The sequence below is a fragment of the Acanthochromis polyacanthus genome, chromosome 10, assembly GCF_021347895.1.
Source record: "Acanthochromis polyacanthus isolate Apoly-LR-REF ecotype Palm Island chromosome 10, KAUST_Apoly_ChrSc, whole genome shotgun sequence".
Taxonomy (NCBI): domain Eukaryota; kingdom Metazoa; phylum Chordata; class Actinopteri; family Pomacentridae; genus Acanthochromis; species Acanthochromis polyacanthus.
The window spans coordinates 8057596-8079407 of NC_067122.1; the positions used below are offsets into that span (position 1 = coordinate 8057596).

Below are 21812 nucleotides of genomic sequence, written 5' to 3' on the forward strand. Positions count from 1 at the left end.
GGCAAAGACGAGTTTCCCAAATGTATCTGTGCGTAAAAACAGCCTTTTTCTGTTGGGCATCAACAAAATTCCAGTATTTATAGGTTATCAGATCAGCTTAATTGAAGTTGAATGTTATAATTTCAATCCATGGAGAAAGAATAATATAATTCATCACCATCAAAGTGAGTATAACGCTTTTATCTGCACTATTAATCATTGTAGTCGTCATGAAGTAATCTCGAAACGCCTTCTTTAAACAGCGCAACAAAGACAAAATAAAAGCCAGAGAAGTCTGTTGATAACTCGCTTTATTGTTTCTTTAACCAGCTCGAGGGAAATCCACCGTGTCCTTCTATCAAACCGACTCTTTCTGCCCTTCTTCTCCCTCGCTTGTCCCGATTTTCATCCCCTTCCACGCCCTGTTTGTTTTGGCCGAATAGATTCGGAGGCTGAGACGCGACAAGCGCATTCCCTTTCAGCGGCACTGAGGTTTGCTCCTTTTAGAGGCCTTTTCTCTCCGGTCTGTCACTCACTCTCCTTTCTGCTCTTATTTCTCTTTTCTAAAGTGTCGCTGAAGAAGCTTTGAGGTGGAAAAGATTAAAGACGGGTTGAAGTGAGCGCTGCCTGGAACCTTTATGTTTTCGCAGATGTAAGAAATGAAAGAAAATTGATATTTTTATTATGAGGCCAATGATTAAAAAGTTTTTTTTCTCTCTTGCTGCTAATCTTAGGAACCCTCGGTGTTTTATTAATAATATTTAGATGAAATTAAACCTGCAGAACCCCGCATTATTAAAGCCAGAATGATAAGACTTTTATATTTAAGCTATTACTATTATTATTTTGAAGCAAATAATCCATACATATACTGTTAATTAATATTTAAGTAGACACTTTTATTATTACTACTACTACTGGAGCACTAAGAAAAGAAAATGTGGCAAATAAGTAAAAAAATTCTCCTCGTTTTAGGATGTTAGTTTGATTTCGGATGCTTTATTTTAAAATTAAAATGCTCACACTCACTTTAAAGTGCATTTTAAATATTCATCTTAATGTTTGATATTTGCTTTAATATATGAGGATTAAAATGGCTTCCTTGACTGTACTTTTTGGTATCATTAACATCCCTGTCATGAGCATCTATGTTTATATTTTAGCATTTTTTCCAAACATATTTTTCATATTTGTGCGTCTGGAGCCCCGCCAAATTAAAAGCCGGTCAACAAAACGTTGTCTCATTTAAATTCTCACCTTGAGCTCTCTAGTGACTGGTAATGGTCCGAGAGGAGCTGACGCTTAAAAAAAAAACATCATCAAGGTGTATTCTCACTGTACTCTACCGTTTGGAGACTTCTGTGGAGCCCAAACAATTAGACGACAATGTAAAGAGGAAAAAACAGCAGAAAATAGTAACAACGCTTTACAGCAGGCACCACAATCATTATTTAAATAGAGAAAATGCATGCAAGCCAGGGCGCTGCAGCCTTACTTACTCTGTGTGCTGCGCCGAGTCTCCGCAGTTTAATTACAAGCCCTAATTTCCAGCCGCACATAGTGTCAAAAAAGCTGCGACTATTTCTCAGAGATTCCCTTTAACAAGTGGAAACTTAGTGTCCTCCTGCACCATTTTATACATGATGAGCCGTCAGTAATGGGATTATTAAACAAAAACGTTTCAGGCGCTGGCGTTAACCTTTTTTAATGCCTAATTAGGTTTTGCAAAGAAATAATTAGATTCTACAGTGCTTACACTGCCTATATTTTCAAATGGCATCTGCAGCAAACACATCATCCCGCGACACTCGTGCCAATAATCTACGGATGTATGCGCCACAGTAGCAGTCAGATGTAAGGTTTTAAAACATGTTGCGACCAAATAAGGTTGCACTTAAAGCTAAAATAATTATCCAGAGCAGGCTATAGGCCGACCTGCAGCAAGAACATAGTCTGGTCGACTGCGCCCCCTTGTGGTGAATCTACGAATACAGCAGGAGAGCGTTTGGGTAAAATAGTAAATAAAGACGCACGTTTTAATTCTTTAAGTCTGTTCTTCTTGTTGTATGATTAGAATATCAGAAATGTGATCATTCTGTATCAAAGCAGCACTGCTTTTAAACAAATCTGAAGAAGAAATGTTGGTTTGTTCTCCAGAAACGTGGGCGTTGACCTCGGCGCAGGCGCAGTGAACAGCTTGTTCCTTAAGCTGCTGGGGCTTGAGTGATGTGGAGATATGAAGCTTAGCAACGACGCCATTATTTTTTTTTAGTATTTTTAGACATTATTAACAGGTTATAGGATTTGTATAAACATTTTTTCAATTAAAATATTAGTTATTTTCCAGGAAAAACTTACCTGCTGTCCTCCATCACAGATCTCTGTACAGCAGATGCAGCAAAAATTATAGAAAGTGACAATCTAAATGACCCATTTAAAACTTTATCAGTACGCTCTGTCTTCTGCATTCATTTTCACTGTCAGTTTACAGTATGTCTACATAAAATGAACATATAACCCACTTGTTAAATGTGTACCATTTATGCCAATTCCTTGTATTCCAAAGTTTATTCCATTCTCCGAATACATACAGCAACACTCCTGCAGTGATTATGAATTTCACTAACTGCAGCTTCAGGCGTACACCATTTTTCCCCCAGCTGAATTAAAAGTATCACATTCTGTGTCTAGAAGTTATTATAGTTAAATTATTTTTCATTTGTTTCATATGTTAAATTTTAGAAAAACAAACCAACTTTCTACCATTTCACACTCCAGTACTTCAGCGAAAGCCCAAGAACAGCTCCAGAAAGTAATGAAAAGTTAATTTATCTATTTGAAAAATGCAGTAAATTACAAAACTGTTGCTCACAATGTTCAAGTTTATCTTTTCTTAGTTTAATGTTGAAATAATATCATTGTTTGTTGTATTAAAATATAAGTACCGCACACATATGAATAACAAAATGTATTGATCTCAAACATGTTATTCATTTAATTCAATGATTAAGTCAGGTCGTCTGAAAACTAAGAAAACATTTAGCACATTAGGCATCTGTATCAAAATCAAAATTCTTTTCTCTCCTTTAAGTCTAAGGCTACATTCACACCTGAAGTTACGGTGGTCAAATCAGATTATGTTGCTGGCAACACACATTTCTACCCTACTGATTACTGCAGGGTGGGCCTGGGATCTTTCTGCTTGGAGTTTGCATGTTCTCCCTGTGCATGCGTGGGTTTTCTCCGGGTACTCCGGCTTCCTCCCACAGTCCAAAAATATGCTGAGGTTAATTGATTACTCTAAATTGCCTGTAGGTGTGAATGTGAGTGTGATTGTCTGTCTGTATATGTAGCCCTGCGACAGACTGGCACCCTGTCCAGGGTGTCCCCTGCCTTCGCCAGAGTCAGCTGAGATAGGCTCCAGCACCCCCCGCGACCCTAGTGAGGATAAAGCGGTGTATAGAGAATGGAGAATGGATGATTACTGCAGAGGGCCACGGTTTACATGTCCCGGTTCTTCCATTGCACATGACAGATCTGTTCTTGAAACATAGTAAATGAAGGGATCCCATATCTGATGAAAGTGATGCTGTTGGTGTTTTATTGTATAGATCATTTTCTCTGTGGGGAGGGTTGAACATAGCTCAGACACCTCAGACACCTTCTTACTCTTGGTTTTCTGATGTTTTTCCATGAGAGGGCTACTTCTCTCTTTGCCATTAATATGCTTAAATCTACAAATATTAGTTGATTCTTTTTCATTTTCAAATTATCTGGATATAAACCTAATATAAATACCTATGGTACTAAGGGTACTTCTATAGTATTTCTTCGTATTTCTGTAGATTTTAAAATTAGAAATGTTTTGTTTCTAGTATTGTACAGCAAGTTTTTTAAGACTATATCCTAAAGTTTTATGTTAATGTTACTAACCTGCCTGTTTTGTCTTTTTGTCACTTTTGTTGTTGTATGTAAGCTGCTGAATACTTTGAATTTCCCTCTTACAATTATAACTGCCCCTTTGAGGGCAACCCTGTGGTTAACCTTGTATAATATCGCGAGAGTTGATTCACTTCCTTTCTCGCTTTAGAAGGTAGGGTGATCATTTACTACAGTGGTGACCAGCAGCTGCCTGTCACTTTTAATCTGGCACGGAACGAAATTGTTCGACGCTGTAGCACTGGTAAGCTACGTGTTTTATTCCTGCAACATATAATAACAGCCAAACAAATGAATACTGTACGGGCTACTGTAAACAGCGGGGGAAGCTAAGGCTAGTTAGCTAGCGTTAGCGAAGCTGTTAGCATATATGCTAGTAACGATGGTAACAGAATATTCTAGAGCCACCTGCTTCTAACGTTAGCTGCTAATACCTTAGCATTAATAAATTACATGGAAAAGTCTTTCTTAAATCTTTGTAGTCTCTGATTTACACTTCAAGCAGTAGCAACGGGGTATTTTGTACCATTTGTCGTCATATTTTGTGTTAATAAAGTAGTAATTACTTGGCCAAACTAGCGAAAGCTAGAAGAGCTAATTAGACAGCTAATCTCATTCTCCACTTGCCAGAGGAAGCAAAGTAAGGTTAATCAGTTGATAGTGCTCCATGTTACCCTTTCTATGCAGAAAAAGCCGACAGAGGATGAAAATATATCAAAACCTCAGTTTTATGATGAGTTGAAGTTAGTGATTAGCTATACTAATGGTCATCTTTAGCGTCAGTTATGGTAAAAAGAAGAAACAAAGATCTTCAAGATTTCCTAAAGTCCAAGGGTATGTCCAAATATTAGCTATTTGTTTGATTAATGGGCCATAGTTTGAAGTCGGTCACTGTACATTCTCACTAAAAGTGAAAACAAAAGCAGGTAATGTAGTTGGATGAAAATGACTGAAACTGTTAAAAGGTAAAAACAAGGAGGGCTATATTGCCTCAAGGATAATGTTGGTGGTGGTTTAAAATCGAAGAAGATGCAGTCAGGCACTCTTCAAGGATAGGACCAGTAGTCAGTAGAGTTGAAATTAAACAATCACTGTCCTGTATGTTATAGGAAGGGGAAGTCCTTAGTGTTGATCAGCGGTTCAAAAGGTATCTAGAGTGTTCTGATGTTAAATATAAAAGTCCTGCTTTAACAGAGAAATCTTTTTCCATACTCTGCTTTTAACTATTAAACTCCCTCATTACATGAATAGACATCCTCCATTATATGTTGACGGCCAACACTAAAACCTTCCATTAATAAGATGAGAGTGTGTTGAATGGTCTTGGTCATAATTAGCATAAATTGACAAGCTTTATATACACAGGAACACAACTGATAACATTTTCCAAAAATTAGACCCTTTTAGTAGAAAAATCAGCTAAACTTATGGGGGTTTTGTCCTGTTATTGCAGGTAACAGGTATTGATTCCTGTAGATATATTTTGCCTGTGTTCCTTCATGAGGAGATTTTCATTTTTTTCCCCCAACAGAACACCCCACACTCCAAAGATGGCAGATGCAAACCAACAAAATCCTCCTCCCCAGGCGGGACCTGTGGTAAGTTGGCTGTTTTAACCTGATACTATAATCTTCCACTCATGTTTCCCCATTTTAAGATGCTCTGACTGATTCTGCATATAGAGATAATGGTCATAAGATGCACCAGTTGTATTTTGATGTCTGTTGCATTGTTTTAGACTGTTTTGTTTCTTATTAGCTCCTTACAAACTTTACATCATGTAAAGCATGTAACATGCTAGATTCCAGAGTAAACTTTCAAAACCATGTCATTCTAATAACTTTCATTAAAATTAATTTGGGAAATCTTCTTCCACCCATCCCTTGCTCTGATCATGCTTGATCAAAAGTGCAAACAGCTTTCCAGCATCGAACTAAACTCGACGTTTTTTTTTTTCACGGTTAATGTTCATTTCAGTGCTTTAGTGCTTGATTTTCCGATATTGTGCCTGTATTTGATGTTTTGACAACCAAAAATACACACTTCATTGTTAAATCTGGAAAAGAAGCTTCTATTTTTCATTGTTGCACAATTACTGTTGTGTTTCCAAATCAGTTTTCAGTGTACGTGAGAAAACGAGGGACATCCTTCACCTACACTGCTATTTTATTTGTGATTGAGCAGGTTCAACAGTCTGTTTGTGTTTATCATTTACAAATTGACTTTTTTTTTCTTCACAGCAATTTTTAATGAGCAACAAGCTGGAGACTGCAATGTGGCTTTCACGACTCTTCACTGTCTACTGCTCTATAATGTTTATTTTACCAATCTTGGGGTGAGTTCACTCACTGACGTCATAAAAAGATGTAGTTTTTCAGAGATTGATGAGCATTGCAGCCTAAATAGATGCTAGAACATTTGTCACTGCTCATGTGTTTCAGACCCTATGCAGCAGCTAACTTCTATCAGAGAGCCTTGTTAGCAAATGCCCTCACTAGTGCCCTTCGCTTACACCAGAGGCTTCCACGCTTCCAGCTGAGCAGAGCTTTCCTAGCCCAGGCTCTGCAGGAGGACAGCTGCCATTATCTCCTCTACTCCCTCATCCTGGTCAACTCCTACCCCATCACAAGTATCCTTTCACCCCAGCATACAGAAAATGTATGTAGTGTTCTTCACAGTAACTCTGAATGGGTAAAGTTTTTAAAATATTTAGTGTTTGACAGGATTGGTTCATGTGATGTTTGCTAGGACTGCACGAGGGCACTTATTGTAAAAGTGTCCATGATGGATAGATGGATAGACATACAGACAGGCAGATAGATAGATGCTTTTTTAGTCCCACGGGAATTCAAGTGTTCAGCAGTTTGCATACAGCAACATAAATAACAAGAAGACAGGACAGGCAGGTTAGTAACATTACCAATCAGTATATACTCTTAAAAACTTGCTGTACAATACTATAAAAAAACACTTCTAATTTTAAAATCTAATCTATATGTGATTAAAATTCAATATACAATGTTTACACATTTCAAGGCGCAGTGATTTAAAGTGAATTGGAATATTGTGCACATGTACAGGTTTAGGATTTTATTTTGGGGCAGGTTTACACGCTTTAATGTTCATAAAAACACATGTTTTCATACTGACATTGCTGGAGCAGCCTCCATCTTTAAGGCCGTCCTCCTCAGAGCCAAGTCTGCTCTGATTGCTCATCTGGCCCGGAGATAGTGAGGCAATGTTGGTTATGTAGTGCAACGTCAGATCTGTGAATGTAGGGATGTAATCCTAGTAGGAGCAGCTGTAGTAAGGAAATAATGACTAATTCTTTGTTTGAGGGTGTGCCTGACTCGCTGCTAGGTAGGAGTTATGTAAATGTATTGCATGGTAACGTAAATAAGTAACAGAAGGAAAGCCTGGACTTCAAACAAGCTGTCAGGCAGGTGAGAAAGGTTGTGCACTGTGGGACAGAATAACTCCCTCTGATCAGGACATTGAGCTGTGTAAGTTTTTACATTTACTAAAAAGCAGGTTTATAGCACACTTAAGGAAATAATAGAAAAAACAGAATGCACAATATGAGTTCTTTAAAGGTTTAAATATTAAACGTACTGTTTTTTGCTGCTCTTGCAACATTATTCTACAGTTGTTTGAAGCTGGAGTTGTTTGAAATAGTATTTTATCAGTTGATAACCAGCATTTCTGTTTCATGCTTTTGATTTTGGCTTTCTGTCTACACATTATTATCAAAGCAATTTTTCACTGATGTTGAGCTGCTTTTTCCTGAGATATGAGAGGATTCTACATTCAGCAAAAGCTACGGTATTACAAGTCACATTATTCACAGTTATGTCCCTCTTATAGCAGCTCCAAATTTAACATCTTAGATGTGTTTTTGTTGTTGTTTTTTTGTTTTTGGGTTGATCCTTAACATTTGTGTGCAGTGAGCATCTTCCCAGTTTTCCTCTTCTCTTTGCTTCATGCGACTACCTACACAAAGAAAGTCCTTGATGTGAGTATGAGTCAACAACCACCTGCTGGGACTTTTAATGTTGTTTATTAAAAATGTATGTCTGAAAACAGTTTGCCAAACATTTTTTAGCGCCCAGGTGGGCCGTTAGCAGCAGCCAATGGAGTTTTAATTGGCTACTTAATCAAGCAGCGGTTGCTGAGAGACAAAATTTTACCCAAAAATCCAATAAAGGCCATGGTTGCTAATTTCATTCCCTTACATTTGCTTCATGTGAACCGTGCATCCGCTGAAAACTTTGATTTACTGCAGCGGTGTTGTCACTTTCTGCCTTTTTATTTTTCTTACAGTCTGTGGGCCCGAGCAGCCTGATGTTTGTTAGGAACCTGCTGGACAAACTAACAACTAATCAGCAGAACATCCTGAAGTTTATTGCCTGTAATGAGATCTTCTTGATGCCAGCGACTGTTTTCATGCTCTTCAGGTAAGCTCTCGACGGAAGTCAAGTGTTTTCTGTTAGCAAGAGACATTTCAAGTTGCAGTATGTTAGCGTGGTGACAAAGGTGGAAGTGCAGATTGTCTTTACCTTGTAGTTAGTCTCACTGAATGGTGTCTGAGAAAACAAATGCAAATGTTCATGACAACCTTCAGAAGTACAGGGAGGTCAGACTGTCATTGTGTTGAATGTATTATGTAACACTGATGTTCATTTGCCTATTATTGCAGTTTAGATTCATATTCCCAGGATTTTCTTGGCTCAGAATGGGCTTTTTCTATGCTCAGTAGGAAACATGATGAGTCTGAACACTGCAAATATAACAAAATTGGTTTCAAGTTGTATCATTTTGGCCCTGGTGATTTTCCTACACAGCTCTCTTTAGCATTTCCAATCAATAGAAGGAACTGTCTTCTCCACCTCGCCAGAAAACAAAAGTCCTGTATATAAAACCTTCTACAAAAATGCTAAACAAACAAAGTCCATTGTCTGTGTTGAAACTTCAAGCATTCTACAGTTGTGTAACGTCAGTTTTCATGTATTAATGTGATTTGTATTTTGTCAACAGCGGCCAGGGGAGCTTGTTGCTGCCTTTCATTTACTACCGATTCCTCACTCTCCGTTACACGTCCAGAAGAAACCCATACTGCCGGTAAGATGTCAAATAAAGCAAAATTGTCCTAAAGCATGTAAATGATAATTAAATGTAAAGGTGGTCGTAGTGCAAAGGTTAGAGAACACGTTAAGCATGTTACATTTCTGTGCTTCCTTTAAAGGTTTTGTGTCAGGACCCCTGTAAACTTAGTCATTACTGGTTAAATAGAAGTTAAGAAAATAGATTTCTTATTGTACATTGCGCTCATTTTTCGCATTCTATCTCATCAACTAAACTGTACTTTCACTATTCACAATCCAGAATAGAGCACTTGTGTGTGAAGATCAGGGACAGATCTGTGTCGTGCACTTCAGCACACACACACACACAGATCCTGCTCTTAGTGACAATCCCAGAGAAAAGTAGCTTTGATCATGTGGTTGCACTTCACCAGAATAGATGCTAATAATGCTCACTGGCAAAAGCGTCACAAGTCTTTTACGTGTAAGAGCAGAAACATGATCATTCTGTCGAAACATCCAGCGAAGAAATTCATCGTTGTCTGTCAGCGTACTGTCTAGCTAATAGTTGATCTCTCGCTGCCCCAGGTATGTTATGCATAGTAATAGCCTAAAGCCATCATGGAAATCACACAAACATTGATTAATGATCTGAAGTAAGATAAATTTAGTCTGAAATGGCCAATTTATTTATTTATTTATTTGTTTGTTTGTTTATTTTGAGCAGACATTTGTTGAGTTAATAAGGCGAGTTCAATTCAGTTTGTGCCCAAAAAAGGAGCAGAAAAAGTTCAGAGAACTTGTTTTATGCTCACTCTTTCTAACTGAATGTTTGTGTTAGCAGTGGTAGACGAAAGGATTTCCTAAGTACGACTAATAATACCGCACAGTAAAAATACAGTCAAAGATAAAGTCCTGCATTGTTTTCTTTAACTTCAAATTTAAGAGTGAAAATGACAAACTAAAATGTTAATTTTGTTCTTAATATGTTCAGAATTTTCTCTTAAAGAGCAAGAAAAAGTGCAGGATTGATAAGCAGTGTTTTAGTTGTGCAGGACAGATCAACATTTCTGTTTCCTGAATTTATTGTAAAACTACATAGGTGTCTAAAATAAAAATAAATGAAAAATGTGAATGGCATTTAAAAGTAAACTAAACTTAGCATGAATCAAATAAAGTTAATGGTTGGGCCACTTTGTTTTTTTCTTTATACGAGCTGCTGTTTGAACAGTAATTTAATCAGAGTGTCCTGCTGTTTAAACTTTGACTTTGGTGATTATTCAACATGTCTTCCCTGCACTCCAGCACCTTGTTCACTGAGCTGCGAATTCTTCTGGAGCACTTCATCATGAAGCCTGCCTGTCCCGCCTTCTTCAGGAGGATGTGCCTCAGCAGTATCGCCTTCATCAGCCGTCTCGCCCCCACAGGGGTCTGATTACGTAGAAAGCTTTGTGTCTTTTCATGTTTTGTTTTTCCAACAATGTAAGATGTGACTTAAACTATGATGGGGACAGATATTGCCATCAACGGAAGGAACTGTTTTTTGAATGTCACCTTTGCAGTCTGTGCTCCAACTTTTCTGTATATTTGAGTACAGTTGAAGACCAGCCGGTAATGAACTGAAGTATCACGGTGATTTTTTTGTTTTCCCATCTTCTTAATGTGACCTCTTCCAAGCGATGGACACCCTCTTGCTTTGTTACACTCACTGAATGGAACACGGTAGACATCAGCCGTGTTCCTGTGTATCGGCTGTCATTGTTCTTTCCTTCTATGTCATTATTTATTCATGAAAATTGCTTATTCTGTGACGAAACATTAACATTCTGAGATTAGTAACTTAATGAAAATGTGCTTATACATAACTGATAATGTCCTTTCTTTGAATAATCATGTTGTACTTTTACTTTGCTTTGCCATTTCTACCTTCTTATTTCTTATGTCTAATGCCTAATTTAAAATGTACTCCTTCAATGCCATCAACTCACCTGTTTAACAACAAGCAAAATCTATGTAGCTATGATGTCAAGATGGGTGTTGGAACGAGAAGCGGAATATCTGCTGTATTTTATAGATTATCTTAAGGTACCAGACATTTTTGCTGTAGGATTCATATTTTAAATGATTTGCACAATGCATGTCATGTTTTTGGATGCATCCTGACGCCGTTTCTCAGTTTAAGCACTGTTTCGAATTTGCTTCATTCATTCATGTGTTGCTAAAGATACTTCTGGCTTATTGCATGTTCTGATTTATGTTATGTTAAATGTGTTTATTTGCCTACAGACAAACCACATTTTTATGAAAAGATTAAAGTTATCTCTTAATTAAAACAATAAAATATCAAAGAACAGTTATTGAGCTTGGTGCTGACAATTTTCTTTCACTGTAGTTGATCTTAGTGTCCTGAAGAAATCTTAAAGACCTCCTCCCATGAAAAACAAGTTTTAGATTCAGATTTATTTATGTGGCACTAATTCCCAACATGTGTCCTCCCATAGCACTTCACATAGTGAGGTGAAGACCTTACAAATTTTAAACAGAAAAAAACCCCAACAAATGTGGACAAAAAACCCACATTTACTATCTTTGAAAAATGAATACACAGTATAAAATGTCTGTGGTTTTAGATGTAAATAAATCATATGTTTGTACATTTTTTATTAGTATATGTGATTTAATTTAAGCTGTGGGTTTAGTTGCAGTTCTCGTGTAGACACTATACACCTACCTATAGCTGTATATAATAGTTAAACACTTATTTTCCTGTACCTGTGTTTTATTTTGTGTCAGGAGCAAAAAGGCAAAAAAACCCAAAACACTGGATTCAGATTCCTTGTATGTTTTCACATACTTGCCCAGTAAAGCTAATTGTGATTCTAATATGGATTGAAGACTGCAGGGACTCTGAAACGTGGAATAATGCAAAACAAAAGGCTGGATGCCTCTGCTTGTACTTATATAATTTAAATAATTTTATGAGCTTTGTCAAAAATGAAAAACACACAAATGAAGCAGTTATTAATCAGTTGAGGGTTACATAAAAGCTGATTATAATGGATATGAAATGCTCTGTACTTTTACATGTCAGTCATGCCTACATCAGCAAATTATAAGATAACATAAGATAGACTTTATTCATCTCACAAAGGAGACATTTAGTGTTACAGGGTTCTTAGAAACAAAAAACAAAGGAGTGCAAAAGTCACGAAAGTGCAAGAACGAGATAATAAACATTGCCCATAATATAGGGGAGACTGACCAAAATAATGCCTGTTTGTCCCACAGTCATTTTCTAAAAACTAAATTAAATTCAACTGATTTAAATTAACAGGATCTTGCACCTTACCATTGTGAGCAATGGTCTCAGCCTGGACATGATAATAAATGTTGCACCAATCAGGAAGCGGCTTCAACTCCTATGATTTACTCTCGTCCAGTGAAATGGCAGCTTGTTACGGGCTGCAGCGTTGCCACTAGCAACGGCGTTCATCGCCTTCTTAAGTGTTGCATAGACAGTTTAAGCATAGTATCCGCGATATTAAAAGGAACTTCAGCTCTGCGTGACAAAATATACACACAGTGGCTCGCTTCGTGTGTTTTATTCCACTCCGTAGATACAGTTAAAGAGGATTTTCGGTCGTTATAAAAGACATATGGTGTGCAAATAAATCGTGTTAGCCAATTAGCTTTCTAGCTAACGTTAGCCTGTGGAGCTAATCTTCTTGCTGTAGATAATCCCAGTCTAAACTACCATCTTTATCGTCCTGCAATCCGGGTAAATGGTTTTCTTATGCGTTGTGAATGGCAGCTATCTATAGTGGACCAAGACTAATGATTTCTGCAGTTTTATGAGTGGATAGCTTCCCAGCAACATTTACATTATTTAGGTTAAGGTACACTACAGAAGGAAAATGGAGATCCACCTGAATCGAGTTGATTATATTCAGGTAACACGAAGGTTTATGTTGCTTTTCTAGAAGTCTGTCTTTCTGATATTATATGTAAAGTGTTTGCAGTTACTCTGCAAATAAGACCGAAGTTTTTACTGCATTGTTGTACATGATCTCTCTTCTCAGGTTGGTGTGACGTCCCAGAAAACTATGAGGCTGCTTCCAGCACTGGGAAAAAAGGCAACACAAAAGGTATAGTCAATGTCTACTAAACTAGTACCTAATTACAGTTAGTAGTATTTTCAGTTGCAGAGCCAGACAGGTTTAATAGGGGTGGCCAGGTAGAGATCATTACTAACATTGAGGTGAAAATGTCTTGCGGTTACTATTTTTTATTGTCTGTAAACTGCTGTAGGCCTCATAATAATGTTTTGGTCACTCTTTCTAATCATGTGCTTATGCAGACAGACTGCTCATATACTCATATACAGTATAGGCTTTTTGTGTAATCTTCAGTTTATTGAAAATCTGGAAATGTTGCTTAATGTAAGTCAACATTTGGACAGTCAGCTTTCTCTTTTAGAGGCTCTAAACTCTGGAATTCATTACCAACCGATATAAAATTAATCACAGATTTAAAACCCTTCTCTGCAAAGGTCAAGTGCTGGCTAAAAGCAAATCAGAGCTGTAATCATTCTTAGTTTGCCATGTTTTTTTATTAACTTATTTTGAACTGGTTTGTGTAATTATTTGTTTTTATGTGAACATGTATTTTATTGTTCTTTTGTAAACTTTTCTGTTATTTTATGATGTTATATATTCTGACTTTTATATTTAAAGGCCCATCTAGGGACAAGAGTTGGAAATTAGTATTTGCTATAAACTCTCTGTGCAGCACATCAGATTCATGCTAAGTAATGGAACTATGTTAAACTGCATCGTCCCTATCAGATAAATAAATTCAATTCAATTCAAGTTACATGTTGCTAAAAAAGAAGTTCTTAAGGTGATTACAATTAAATGACATAAAGAAAGTACACATAAGACACTCAGTCCAATGTTTCAACTAGATTGGTGTCCTGTGTCCATTCAGGCTTTTATTTCTTTCTTTTGGCAGCAGGTCCTGGGTGAATCATGCATTGTAATCAAGAGTGGAGTTTAAATAACGCCACAGCTAAACCTAAACAGCTGCATTTTTATACTGTCCACACACTTTCCAGTGACAATCATGGAAAATCTTTTAATTGATAAAAAAAATCGTACACATTCTGTCTAGGAGGTTAGAAAGACTTTGTTATATGTGAGTGAATAGGGAGTAGCTGCGTTTTTATACATTGAGACCACATCCATATGGGAAATACAGTCATAGAGAAATATTTTACCAGAAGAACAGTCGTTAGTGGATGTAATTTCAGTTCTTGAGAACGCGTGTAGCCCTCTATCGGCTTTACTATTTGTTGTGTTGGATGGCCAGAGACATTCCTAGACCTGAGAATGGTCACCCTGGGGAAACTCTTCATTTTGCCCCTTGGACATTTTTCTTGTTTTTCACTGAATCTTTCAATATTATGATGCTTGATTGGCGTCTCATTGTGTTTCAGGTTGCTATTGCTGATCACGATGGTATACTTACATGTTTTGGCATGAAGAAGGGAGAAGCAGTGGTGAGTTGAAGTTATTCTATTGTTTATCAAGTGAGCTGAGCCGAAATTAAAGGTCCTTACTAAGAACAAATTTGACTTTCTGTTTCAGCCCGTGTTTAAAACACTCCCAGGGCAGAAAATAGCGAGAATGGACCTTGGAGGCGCTGTGGGAACTCCCCAGGAGAAGATCTTCGTCTGCTCTGGTTCTCAGGTCCGGGGATTCACCAAGAAAGGCAAACAGTTCCTCACCTTTGAAGCCAACCTAACAGAAAGCATCAACGCCATGTAAGAACTGCTTCTCCTCATTCTGATTTGCACTGAGTTGTGGCAAAGCTGTGTGATCTGTCCTTTACTGAGTGGTTCTGGCAATGTCTTTTCCAGGCATGTCTCAGGCGCTGACCTTTTTGTCTGTGCAAGTTACATCTACAACCATTACTGTGACTGCAAGGATCAAGACTACTACCTTTCTGGGGACAAAATCAACGATATCACATGTTTGTCCTCAGAAAACCTCAATCGCCTCGTCCCGGTTCTGGCGTGCCAAGATCGTGTTCTTAGAGTCTTACAGGTAGACCAAACACATATTAGCTATTGTGGTTTTGTGAGGTTGTTCTACCTCAGTCATTTGATTAATTTATTTTTTTAATGAATTATTACTGTAGGGATCTGAACTTGCCTACGACATTGAAGTCCCCGGCCCTCCATCTGTTTTGGAACTATACAATAAAGACAAAGGCAAGTTCATTTCTGTTTGCTGTCTACTAAATAAAAAAAACACATGCATAATTGCTTTATCTGGACCAGATATAATATAATATGTCAAGTATTTTTCTTCAGGAGAGGAAATCCTCTATGGAACCACAGATGGAAAAATAGGATTGGTCCAGATCGGTGAGGACTCTGCTGCGACCAAATGGGAGATTGACAATGACAAAAAGAAAGGAGGTGTGTTGTGTGTGAGACCGCACTACATTGCATATTTTATTCAACAAAATACAAAACAAAATACATTGGTATGTAATATATTATTAGCTATTTTCTATCTGCACTGTGTCTCAGAATCAAAATTGCCATTTTTGGCCACTAAATTCTCAGATGTTACATCAGTTTTGGTTGTTATTCCAGGTGCTGCATTCTGGGAACTGGTAGCAGAAGTTATATGATTGTCTGAAAGCTGTTTGTTTCTTTTTTCTCATAATCTGTTTCCAAATTAGAATGTATTTGTATTTGTTCTTTTGGTTCAGCCTCTTACAGCACAATTCCACTCCTCTCTATCCCTTCAGGAATTCTTTGCATTGACACCTATGATATTGTTGGAGACGGAGTGAGCGACGTCCTGGTGGGCAGAGATGACGGGACGGTGGAGGTCTATGGTTTTGACAGCGCCAATGAACCCTCATTACGCTTTGAGCATGTGAGTTTTTGCCTGGCACGGTGAAAAGTGGAATATTCTCCCCCCCAGTTTTTGCTCAAATATGTTTATTCAGTCCAGTGTGTCAAATGTTAATCAGCAGAGTTACTGTTTAAAAGCTGCCGGCCTACATTACAACTTTTATGTTTTAGTAATAATGCCTCTTAATTTCTGAAATGATGATAAATTGTCTTTTTTTATAGTTTCAATATTTATCCCCTTCAATAAACATACTGACCTTTTCTTAAATGCAGCATAATAATAAATGCTTCCCTCCCTCATTAACTGCCCAAATTTCTCATCTTTTCTGGTTACAGGTGTTGTCAGAGAGTGTGACCTCCATCCAGGGCGGCTGTGTGGGCAAAGAGTCTTATGATGAGGTGTTGACTGCCACTTACACAGGTTAGATGAGGATTTTATCCTAAGTAGTGTGGCTTGTGTGCAAAGTTTTTCCACAGAAATGAAATAAAAGTGTTCGTTGTCTGCCTGACTTCATTAGTGGAGGAGCAGTAGGAAGGTGACAGTCCTTACCTTTTGCAGGATGGGTGACTGGTTTGACCACTGAGCCCCAGAAGGCTGAGGCCGGCCCTGGAGATGAGGTCAAGATGAGTAAGGAGACCCAGTCTAAAGTGGAAGCACTCAGGTATCAGCAAAATAGTGCAACTCTTTCTCATCTTCAGTTGTTGAGCCATTCATTTGTGGATCATTCCAGAGTTGGAGGACATTTGGGCTTCAAAATTTTTGAAAAATAGACCTTTTCTTTTGCAGTTTTCTGCTACATATTGATCGATAATAGGTAATAAGCTATCAAAGGCTTGATTGGCTCAGCTTACACATCAATGGTACAATTTTTATTCCATTTTTTTTTGTTGTTTGCTAACCCTACTCTAACAGGGTTGCTAATCCATGCTAATGTTAGCTTTTTCTCAGGAGTAGAAGTTAAATATTTAGCTAGCTGTTACTGCTGAGCAAGAGGACCAACTTGCTGATGAAAAAAGGTAAAAAGAATCTGTCTTATCCTGATAATCTGCATAATATGGTTTCATGAGGTAAAGTGAGACATTCAATCAAGGCTGACAATGTTATGAAAATATGAAAAATAGAAGAGAGGACATAGCTTTGCTCTACCCATTCTTTAGGAAAACAGTTTGATGATGTTAATTCCAGTGTATTGTGTGATTCACTGTTTTCCTCTTCTTCTACCAGCGCAAAGGTTTATGCTAACATAATGTTTATGTTATGCTAACATGTTGTATGACATGTTCCATGCATAATAATTATTCTTTAAAATATTATGTTAATTTAAAAACAAATTCCCACAATTACCAGGGACACCAATTCAAAGAAATAATGCCAAAAAAGGAAGTTTAAATTTCATTTTAGCTGTTTTGTTTGAGGTTCAGTTTGGCCATCAGTGGGGTGGGATGAGAGAAAAATGGCATTTTAGGGAGAACTCCAGACTTATTTGGTATTTTAAAAAATATTTTCAAGCATTCTTTACTTCTTTTTTTTGTATTTGGTCTCAGGACAAGTACATCTGAAAAACAACTTAATATTTTTGTACATTTATTATTTGAAATTTGATGGGTGGGATGTAAAATGTTCTCCAATTCTGGAATGACCCTTTTTTTTAACTTACTGTTCATAATTGAAACAGTCGGTCGTATTGTTGCCTTCCAGAGCTGAGCTGGACCAGCTGCAGGTCAAAGTCGTGCAGGGACGGGAACAGTACCAGCAGACCTCTCAGTCGAGCACGGCCGTCTCTGCTGTGCCTGTCTTCAGCGTCAATGACAAGTTCACTCTCTGCCAGGACGATGCCAGCTACAGCCTCACCCTGGAAGTGCAGACTGCCATCGACAATCTGTTGCTCCAGGTACAGCCAGTCATTAAACTGTGTTCTTACAATGGAGCTGCTATATAAAGACCCTTACATTTTCAAACAAATTATACGTTTAATATCATTCCTCACATGCAAACAAGCATAATTTAACCTTAAGATTGATTGCGTACGCAGAGCGATGTCCCCATAGACCTGCTGGATGTGGATAAGAACTCAGCTGTTGTCAGCTTCAGTGAATGCGACTCAGAGGTGAGCTGTACAAACAAACTGTACAAATGTAGTCATAAACCTGCAGCGTCCTCCAGAGGCCTCACTGTCTTCTTCTGTTTCTAGCAGCCCAATGGGAACTTCCTCCTGGCAACATACAGATGTCAGGCCAACACTACCAGACTAGAGCTCAAGGTAACAAGTGCAGCTAATTGTGGTATTTTCTGGTGTTCAGTGAAGCCTTGTGCTTATTCTTTTAATGCTATGCAATGTTAATTTTTATGTTAAAATCCATAATATCACCATCTGTGTCATTGTGGTTGTCTTATTACTTTCTGTTGCATCACAACCTTGTCCATACTGATCGTAGAAGTCTTCTGCGGTGTGATATAGGTGCTGTATGTTCAGAAATGGTTACCCAGTGCACTTGTTTCAGCTATTTGTGACATGATGCACCACAGAAGAACAATGTGTTTTATTTACAATAAACTATTTCCCTAGGTGAGGTCCATAGAGGGCCAGTATGGAACCCTGCAGGCTTACATCACCCCCAGACTGCAACCCAAGACCTGCCAGGTCCGCCAGTACCAGATCAAACCTCTGTCCCTCCACCAGCGGACTCACAGCATCGACCAGGACAGGTGAAGAAGAGTTCAGTTACAGGAACAAAAATCATTTTAGACTGGGTTGCATTTTGAGAAGAATAGGGATAAAGTACCTTCACATCATTTAGATTTTAATTTAAAAGCCTAATATGAAGTGTTATTCTAACATTCATCACCCTGGAATTGTTGATACTGCCTACATGTAGAGATCAGTCCTAACACAAACAATCAATGCAACATAATTTAGACAATTATTTTTAATTCTTACATTTTTGTGTAATATGCACTACCATTCAGAAGTTTGGGGTCACCAAGAAATGTTCCTATTTTTATTAGAAAAGCAGTTTTTATCAATGACATTAAAGTAATCAGAAATCCAGTCTGGACATTGTTAATGTGGTAAATGACTGTTCTATCTGGAAACAGCTGATTTTTAATGGAATGAACATTTCCAGCAACCATCGCTCCTGTCTTCTAATGCTACATTGTGTTAGCTAATGGTATTGAAAGGCTAATTGATGATTAGAAAACCCTTGTTCAATTATGTCATCACATGAATAAAAGTGTGAGTTTTCATAGAAAACATTAAATTTTCTGGATGACCCCAAACTTTTGAACAGTTGTGTTTGTTGTGAAATAGTAAGGTATAAGTGAACACATAATTGTGGAAATGGGTGACACTCGCTCATGTTTTTGAACAAACAGATGATTTGATCTCTTGTCTCTCTGCCTTCCTCACTCTGCCTCAGGCCGATGAACAGACTGAACCTGGTGGGGCAGTTCAGCTTCGCAGAGATCCATTCCTGGGTTGTTTTCTGTTTGCCAGAGGTGCCTGAGAAAACACCAGCAGGAGACGGCATCACTTTCTACTTCCACAACACGTTCCTTGGCACACAGCTTGAAGCCACATACTGGTAAATGCGAGCACCAATTCAACCATCTGGAGTTCTTTTCCATGCTAAAAACCAACAATTTCTTTAAACTTTGAAGCTTAAGTTTAATCTGAAAGTCTACTTTCAAACGAACATATCTTTTTTGAATCTATAATGTTTCAGCAAAGGGGAGGGTCACTTCAGGTCCGACAACATCTCTACCATCTCCATACTGAACGATGTTCTCTCTAAAGAAGCTACCAAAAGAAAAATCAATCTAAACATTTCATATGGTAAGTTCAATATTGTTATTATTATTATTATGATGGACTGACATGTTTCTTCTATTAACCCTCGTGTCATCCTGCGGGTCAAAATTGACCCGTTTTAAAGTTTGAAAATGTGGAAAAAGGAATATATTTTCACAGTGAAACTTCTGATGTCCACATTTTCAGCATTTTTTGGGAAATCTTTGAACATTTTTTGATGGAAAAAAGAAATGTTAGAAATGTTTCTTTAAGAACATTAACATAAAAATCAACCAAAATCCAGCGAATTTCGCTGGATTTTGGTTGATTTTTATGTTAATGTTCTTAAAGAAACTATTAGAAGTTTTACTGATATGTATGCAATCACTTGAGATATTTTTAGGATTTTTTGGAAGCGTTTTACTCATTTTTAAAAAAAATATTTGCAAGAATTTTCTTACCAAATTAGGAGGATTTTTTTAAAAGAAAACTTTTAATGAATTATTGGAATTTTCTTCCTGAAGGTTTTGCAAATTTTCAGAAACTTGGGGAATTTTTTGCTAAATTTTTGGATTTTTTTCAGACAAGGAAACAATATTTTTTGGTGCCCGTAAATGAGGACAACAGGAGGGTTAAACAATCAAAAGAAAAAATAAATTGCATGTCTATTAATCTTTCAGACATCAGTGATGACTCGGTGAGCCACACCCTCAAGATGATCCATCCGAAGCTGGAGTACCAGCTGTTGTTGGCTAGAAAAGTTCAGCTCATCGATGCTCTTAAAGTGAGTATTGGCTAAAACTTTCAGAGAAAAAAACAGCACTTGATCCTCTTTCTGCAAATGAGTGAGCAAACTTAAGAGGACAAGCCTCATGTAGGAGAAAGTTTTTAAAAGATATCCTCAGACAAAGAGGCCACCCACAGCCACACCGACACACAGGTGAAGGAAAAATACGGAAGCTGCTATTTTCACTTTGACAACAAACACAGCTTATGATCACATACAGCTGAATCCTCACTGCTTCACATGTCTGCAGGTCTAACCTTGAGTTAAAGGCAACACCTGTAATGTATTTTTTTGGGGGAAATTCTCATGTTCATCCCTAAAGTTCCTCACCCCTCATTCCTCTGTGGTTTCCAGGAGCTTCAGGTTCACGAAGGAAATGCAGACTTCCTCATCCCAGAGTATCGCAACATCTTGGATGAATCTGCTAGTCTTCTGGAGGAGTACAAGAAGCAGCCTGCTCATCTTGAAAGGCTTTACGGTACGGTATTTCACATTAAAGTCACATTTAACTGATCACTACATTTCACTAGCACTCACATCCAGAGCCTTTTAAAGATTTATTTAATTTGTTTGTCTTTCTTTCCTGTAGGAATGATCACAGATCTTTTCATCGACAAATTCAAGTTTAAGGGCCAGAATGTGAAAACAAGGGTGTCCTCGCTGTTGGAGATTCTCGATAATTATGATTTAAATTCACTGTTAGAGTTTTTTCAGTGAGATGTAACGGCAAATAGATGAGAGGGTATTTATTTACTTGTCTTTGGGGGTTTCCGTGTGTAATTTTTGTATTGTAAATACAGTACAGCAGCTTTGTTTCATCATACTTACTATCTGTGTCAATATCATGTTGTTATATTATCATTTAGATACTGTTTGTTCTAACTACTGTGCACAATGTTTAATATTTATGATGTCTTTTGATAGCATCTAAAAAGGTTGCCAGGAAGATGCAGGTTTTTTATTAGCTGTTTTGGTTGACTTTTGAGTCTGTAAACTTCTTTAAACCACAAGGAATGGCAGATTTTATGTCATAACTTTCATAGGACTGTGACTTTTAATCTTGCAATAAAATCAAGATGAGAACCATTGTAAGATTCATAAGTCAAGAGACTGATACTACTGGAAAGTTACCTTCTGCAGGAACAAAAACTCGTATGATGGTAACGTTATATACTGATTAGCATGCTTGTTTTCTTCCTTGTAATTTCTGTTCTTTGACACCATAACAACCAGACATATATTTACATTAATTCATAGTATTATACAAGGAAATTGAGTACATTAATTTGAGTTGCTGAAGTAGTGAG

The 21812-nt window shown here is 37.5% G+C and overlaps 2 protein-coding genes across 3 annotated transcripts; both read left to right on the forward strand.

Annotated features, from left to right (window-relative positions):
* The first annotated feature begins 4072 nt into the window (after positions 1-4072).
* Positions 4073-11356, forward strand: tmem33 (transmembrane protein 33). The gene is made up of 8 exons (XM_022207924.2): positions 4073-4162; positions 5450-5516; positions 6159-6253; positions 6360-6547; positions 7863-7930; positions 8239-8372; positions 8953-9036; positions 10305-11356. The coding sequence occupies exons 2-8, from the start codon at positions 5469-5471 to the stop codon at positions 10432-10434; spliced, it is 747 nt and encodes a 248-aa protein (XP_022063616.1). The 5' UTR covers positions 4073-4162; positions 5450-5468; the 3' UTR covers positions 10435-11356.
* A 1116-nt stretch (positions 11357-12472) lies between these two features.
* bbs7 (Bardet-Biedl syndrome 7) lies at positions 12473-21592 on the forward strand. 2 transcript variants are annotated; one of them, XM_022207925.2, is made up of 19 exons: positions 12473-12949; positions 13079-13144; positions 14494-14556; positions 14645-14820; positions 14917-15103; positions 15198-15270; positions 15373-15480; positions 15819-15949; positions 16264-16348; positions 16487-16589; positions 17627-17819; positions 17961-18035; positions 18120-18188; positions 18495-18634; positions 19348-19512; positions 19654-19763; positions 20399-20502; positions 20860-20983; positions 21095-21592. In XM_022207925.2, the coding sequence occupies exons 1-19, from the start codon at positions 12914-12916 to the stop codon at positions 21220-21222; spliced, it is 2136 nt and encodes a 711-aa protein (XP_022063617.1). In that variant the 5' UTR covers positions 12473-12913; the 3' UTR covers positions 21223-21592. The 2 variants fall into 2 exon arrangements, with proteins under 2 accessions (XP_022063617.1, XP_022063618.1); XM_022207926.2 differs by having other exon boundaries at positions 18123-18188.
* Positions 21593-21812: the final 220 nt, after the last annotated feature.

Excerpts from the sequence above, each read along its gene's own strand:
- tmem33 (XM_022207924.2), top strand. The coding sequence starts at position 5,469 with ATGGCAGATGCAAACCAACAAAATCCTCCTCCCCAGGCGGGACCTGTG. Across the intron at positions 6,254-6,359 it reads TTTATTTTACCAATCTTGGG|ACCCTATGCAGCAGCTAACT; the intron begins GTGAGTTCACTC and ends CATGTGTTTCAG. Across the intron at positions 8,373-8,952 it reads ACTGTTTTCATGCTCTTCAG|CGGCCAGGGGAGCTTGTTGC; the intron begins GTAAGCTCTCGA and ends TTTTGTCAACAG.
- bbs7 (XM_022207925.2), top strand. The coding sequence starts at position 12,914 with ATGGAGATCCACCTGAATCGAGTTGATTATATTCAG. Across the intron at positions 17,820-17,960 it reads TCGACAATCTGTTGCTCCAG|AGCGATGTCCCCATAGACCT; the intron begins GTACAGCCAGTC and ends TTGCGTACGCAG. Across the intron at positions 18,189-18,494 it reads CTACCAGACTAGAGCTCAAG|GTGAGGTCCATAGAGGGCCA; the intron begins GTAACAAGTGCA and ends CTATTTCCCTAG.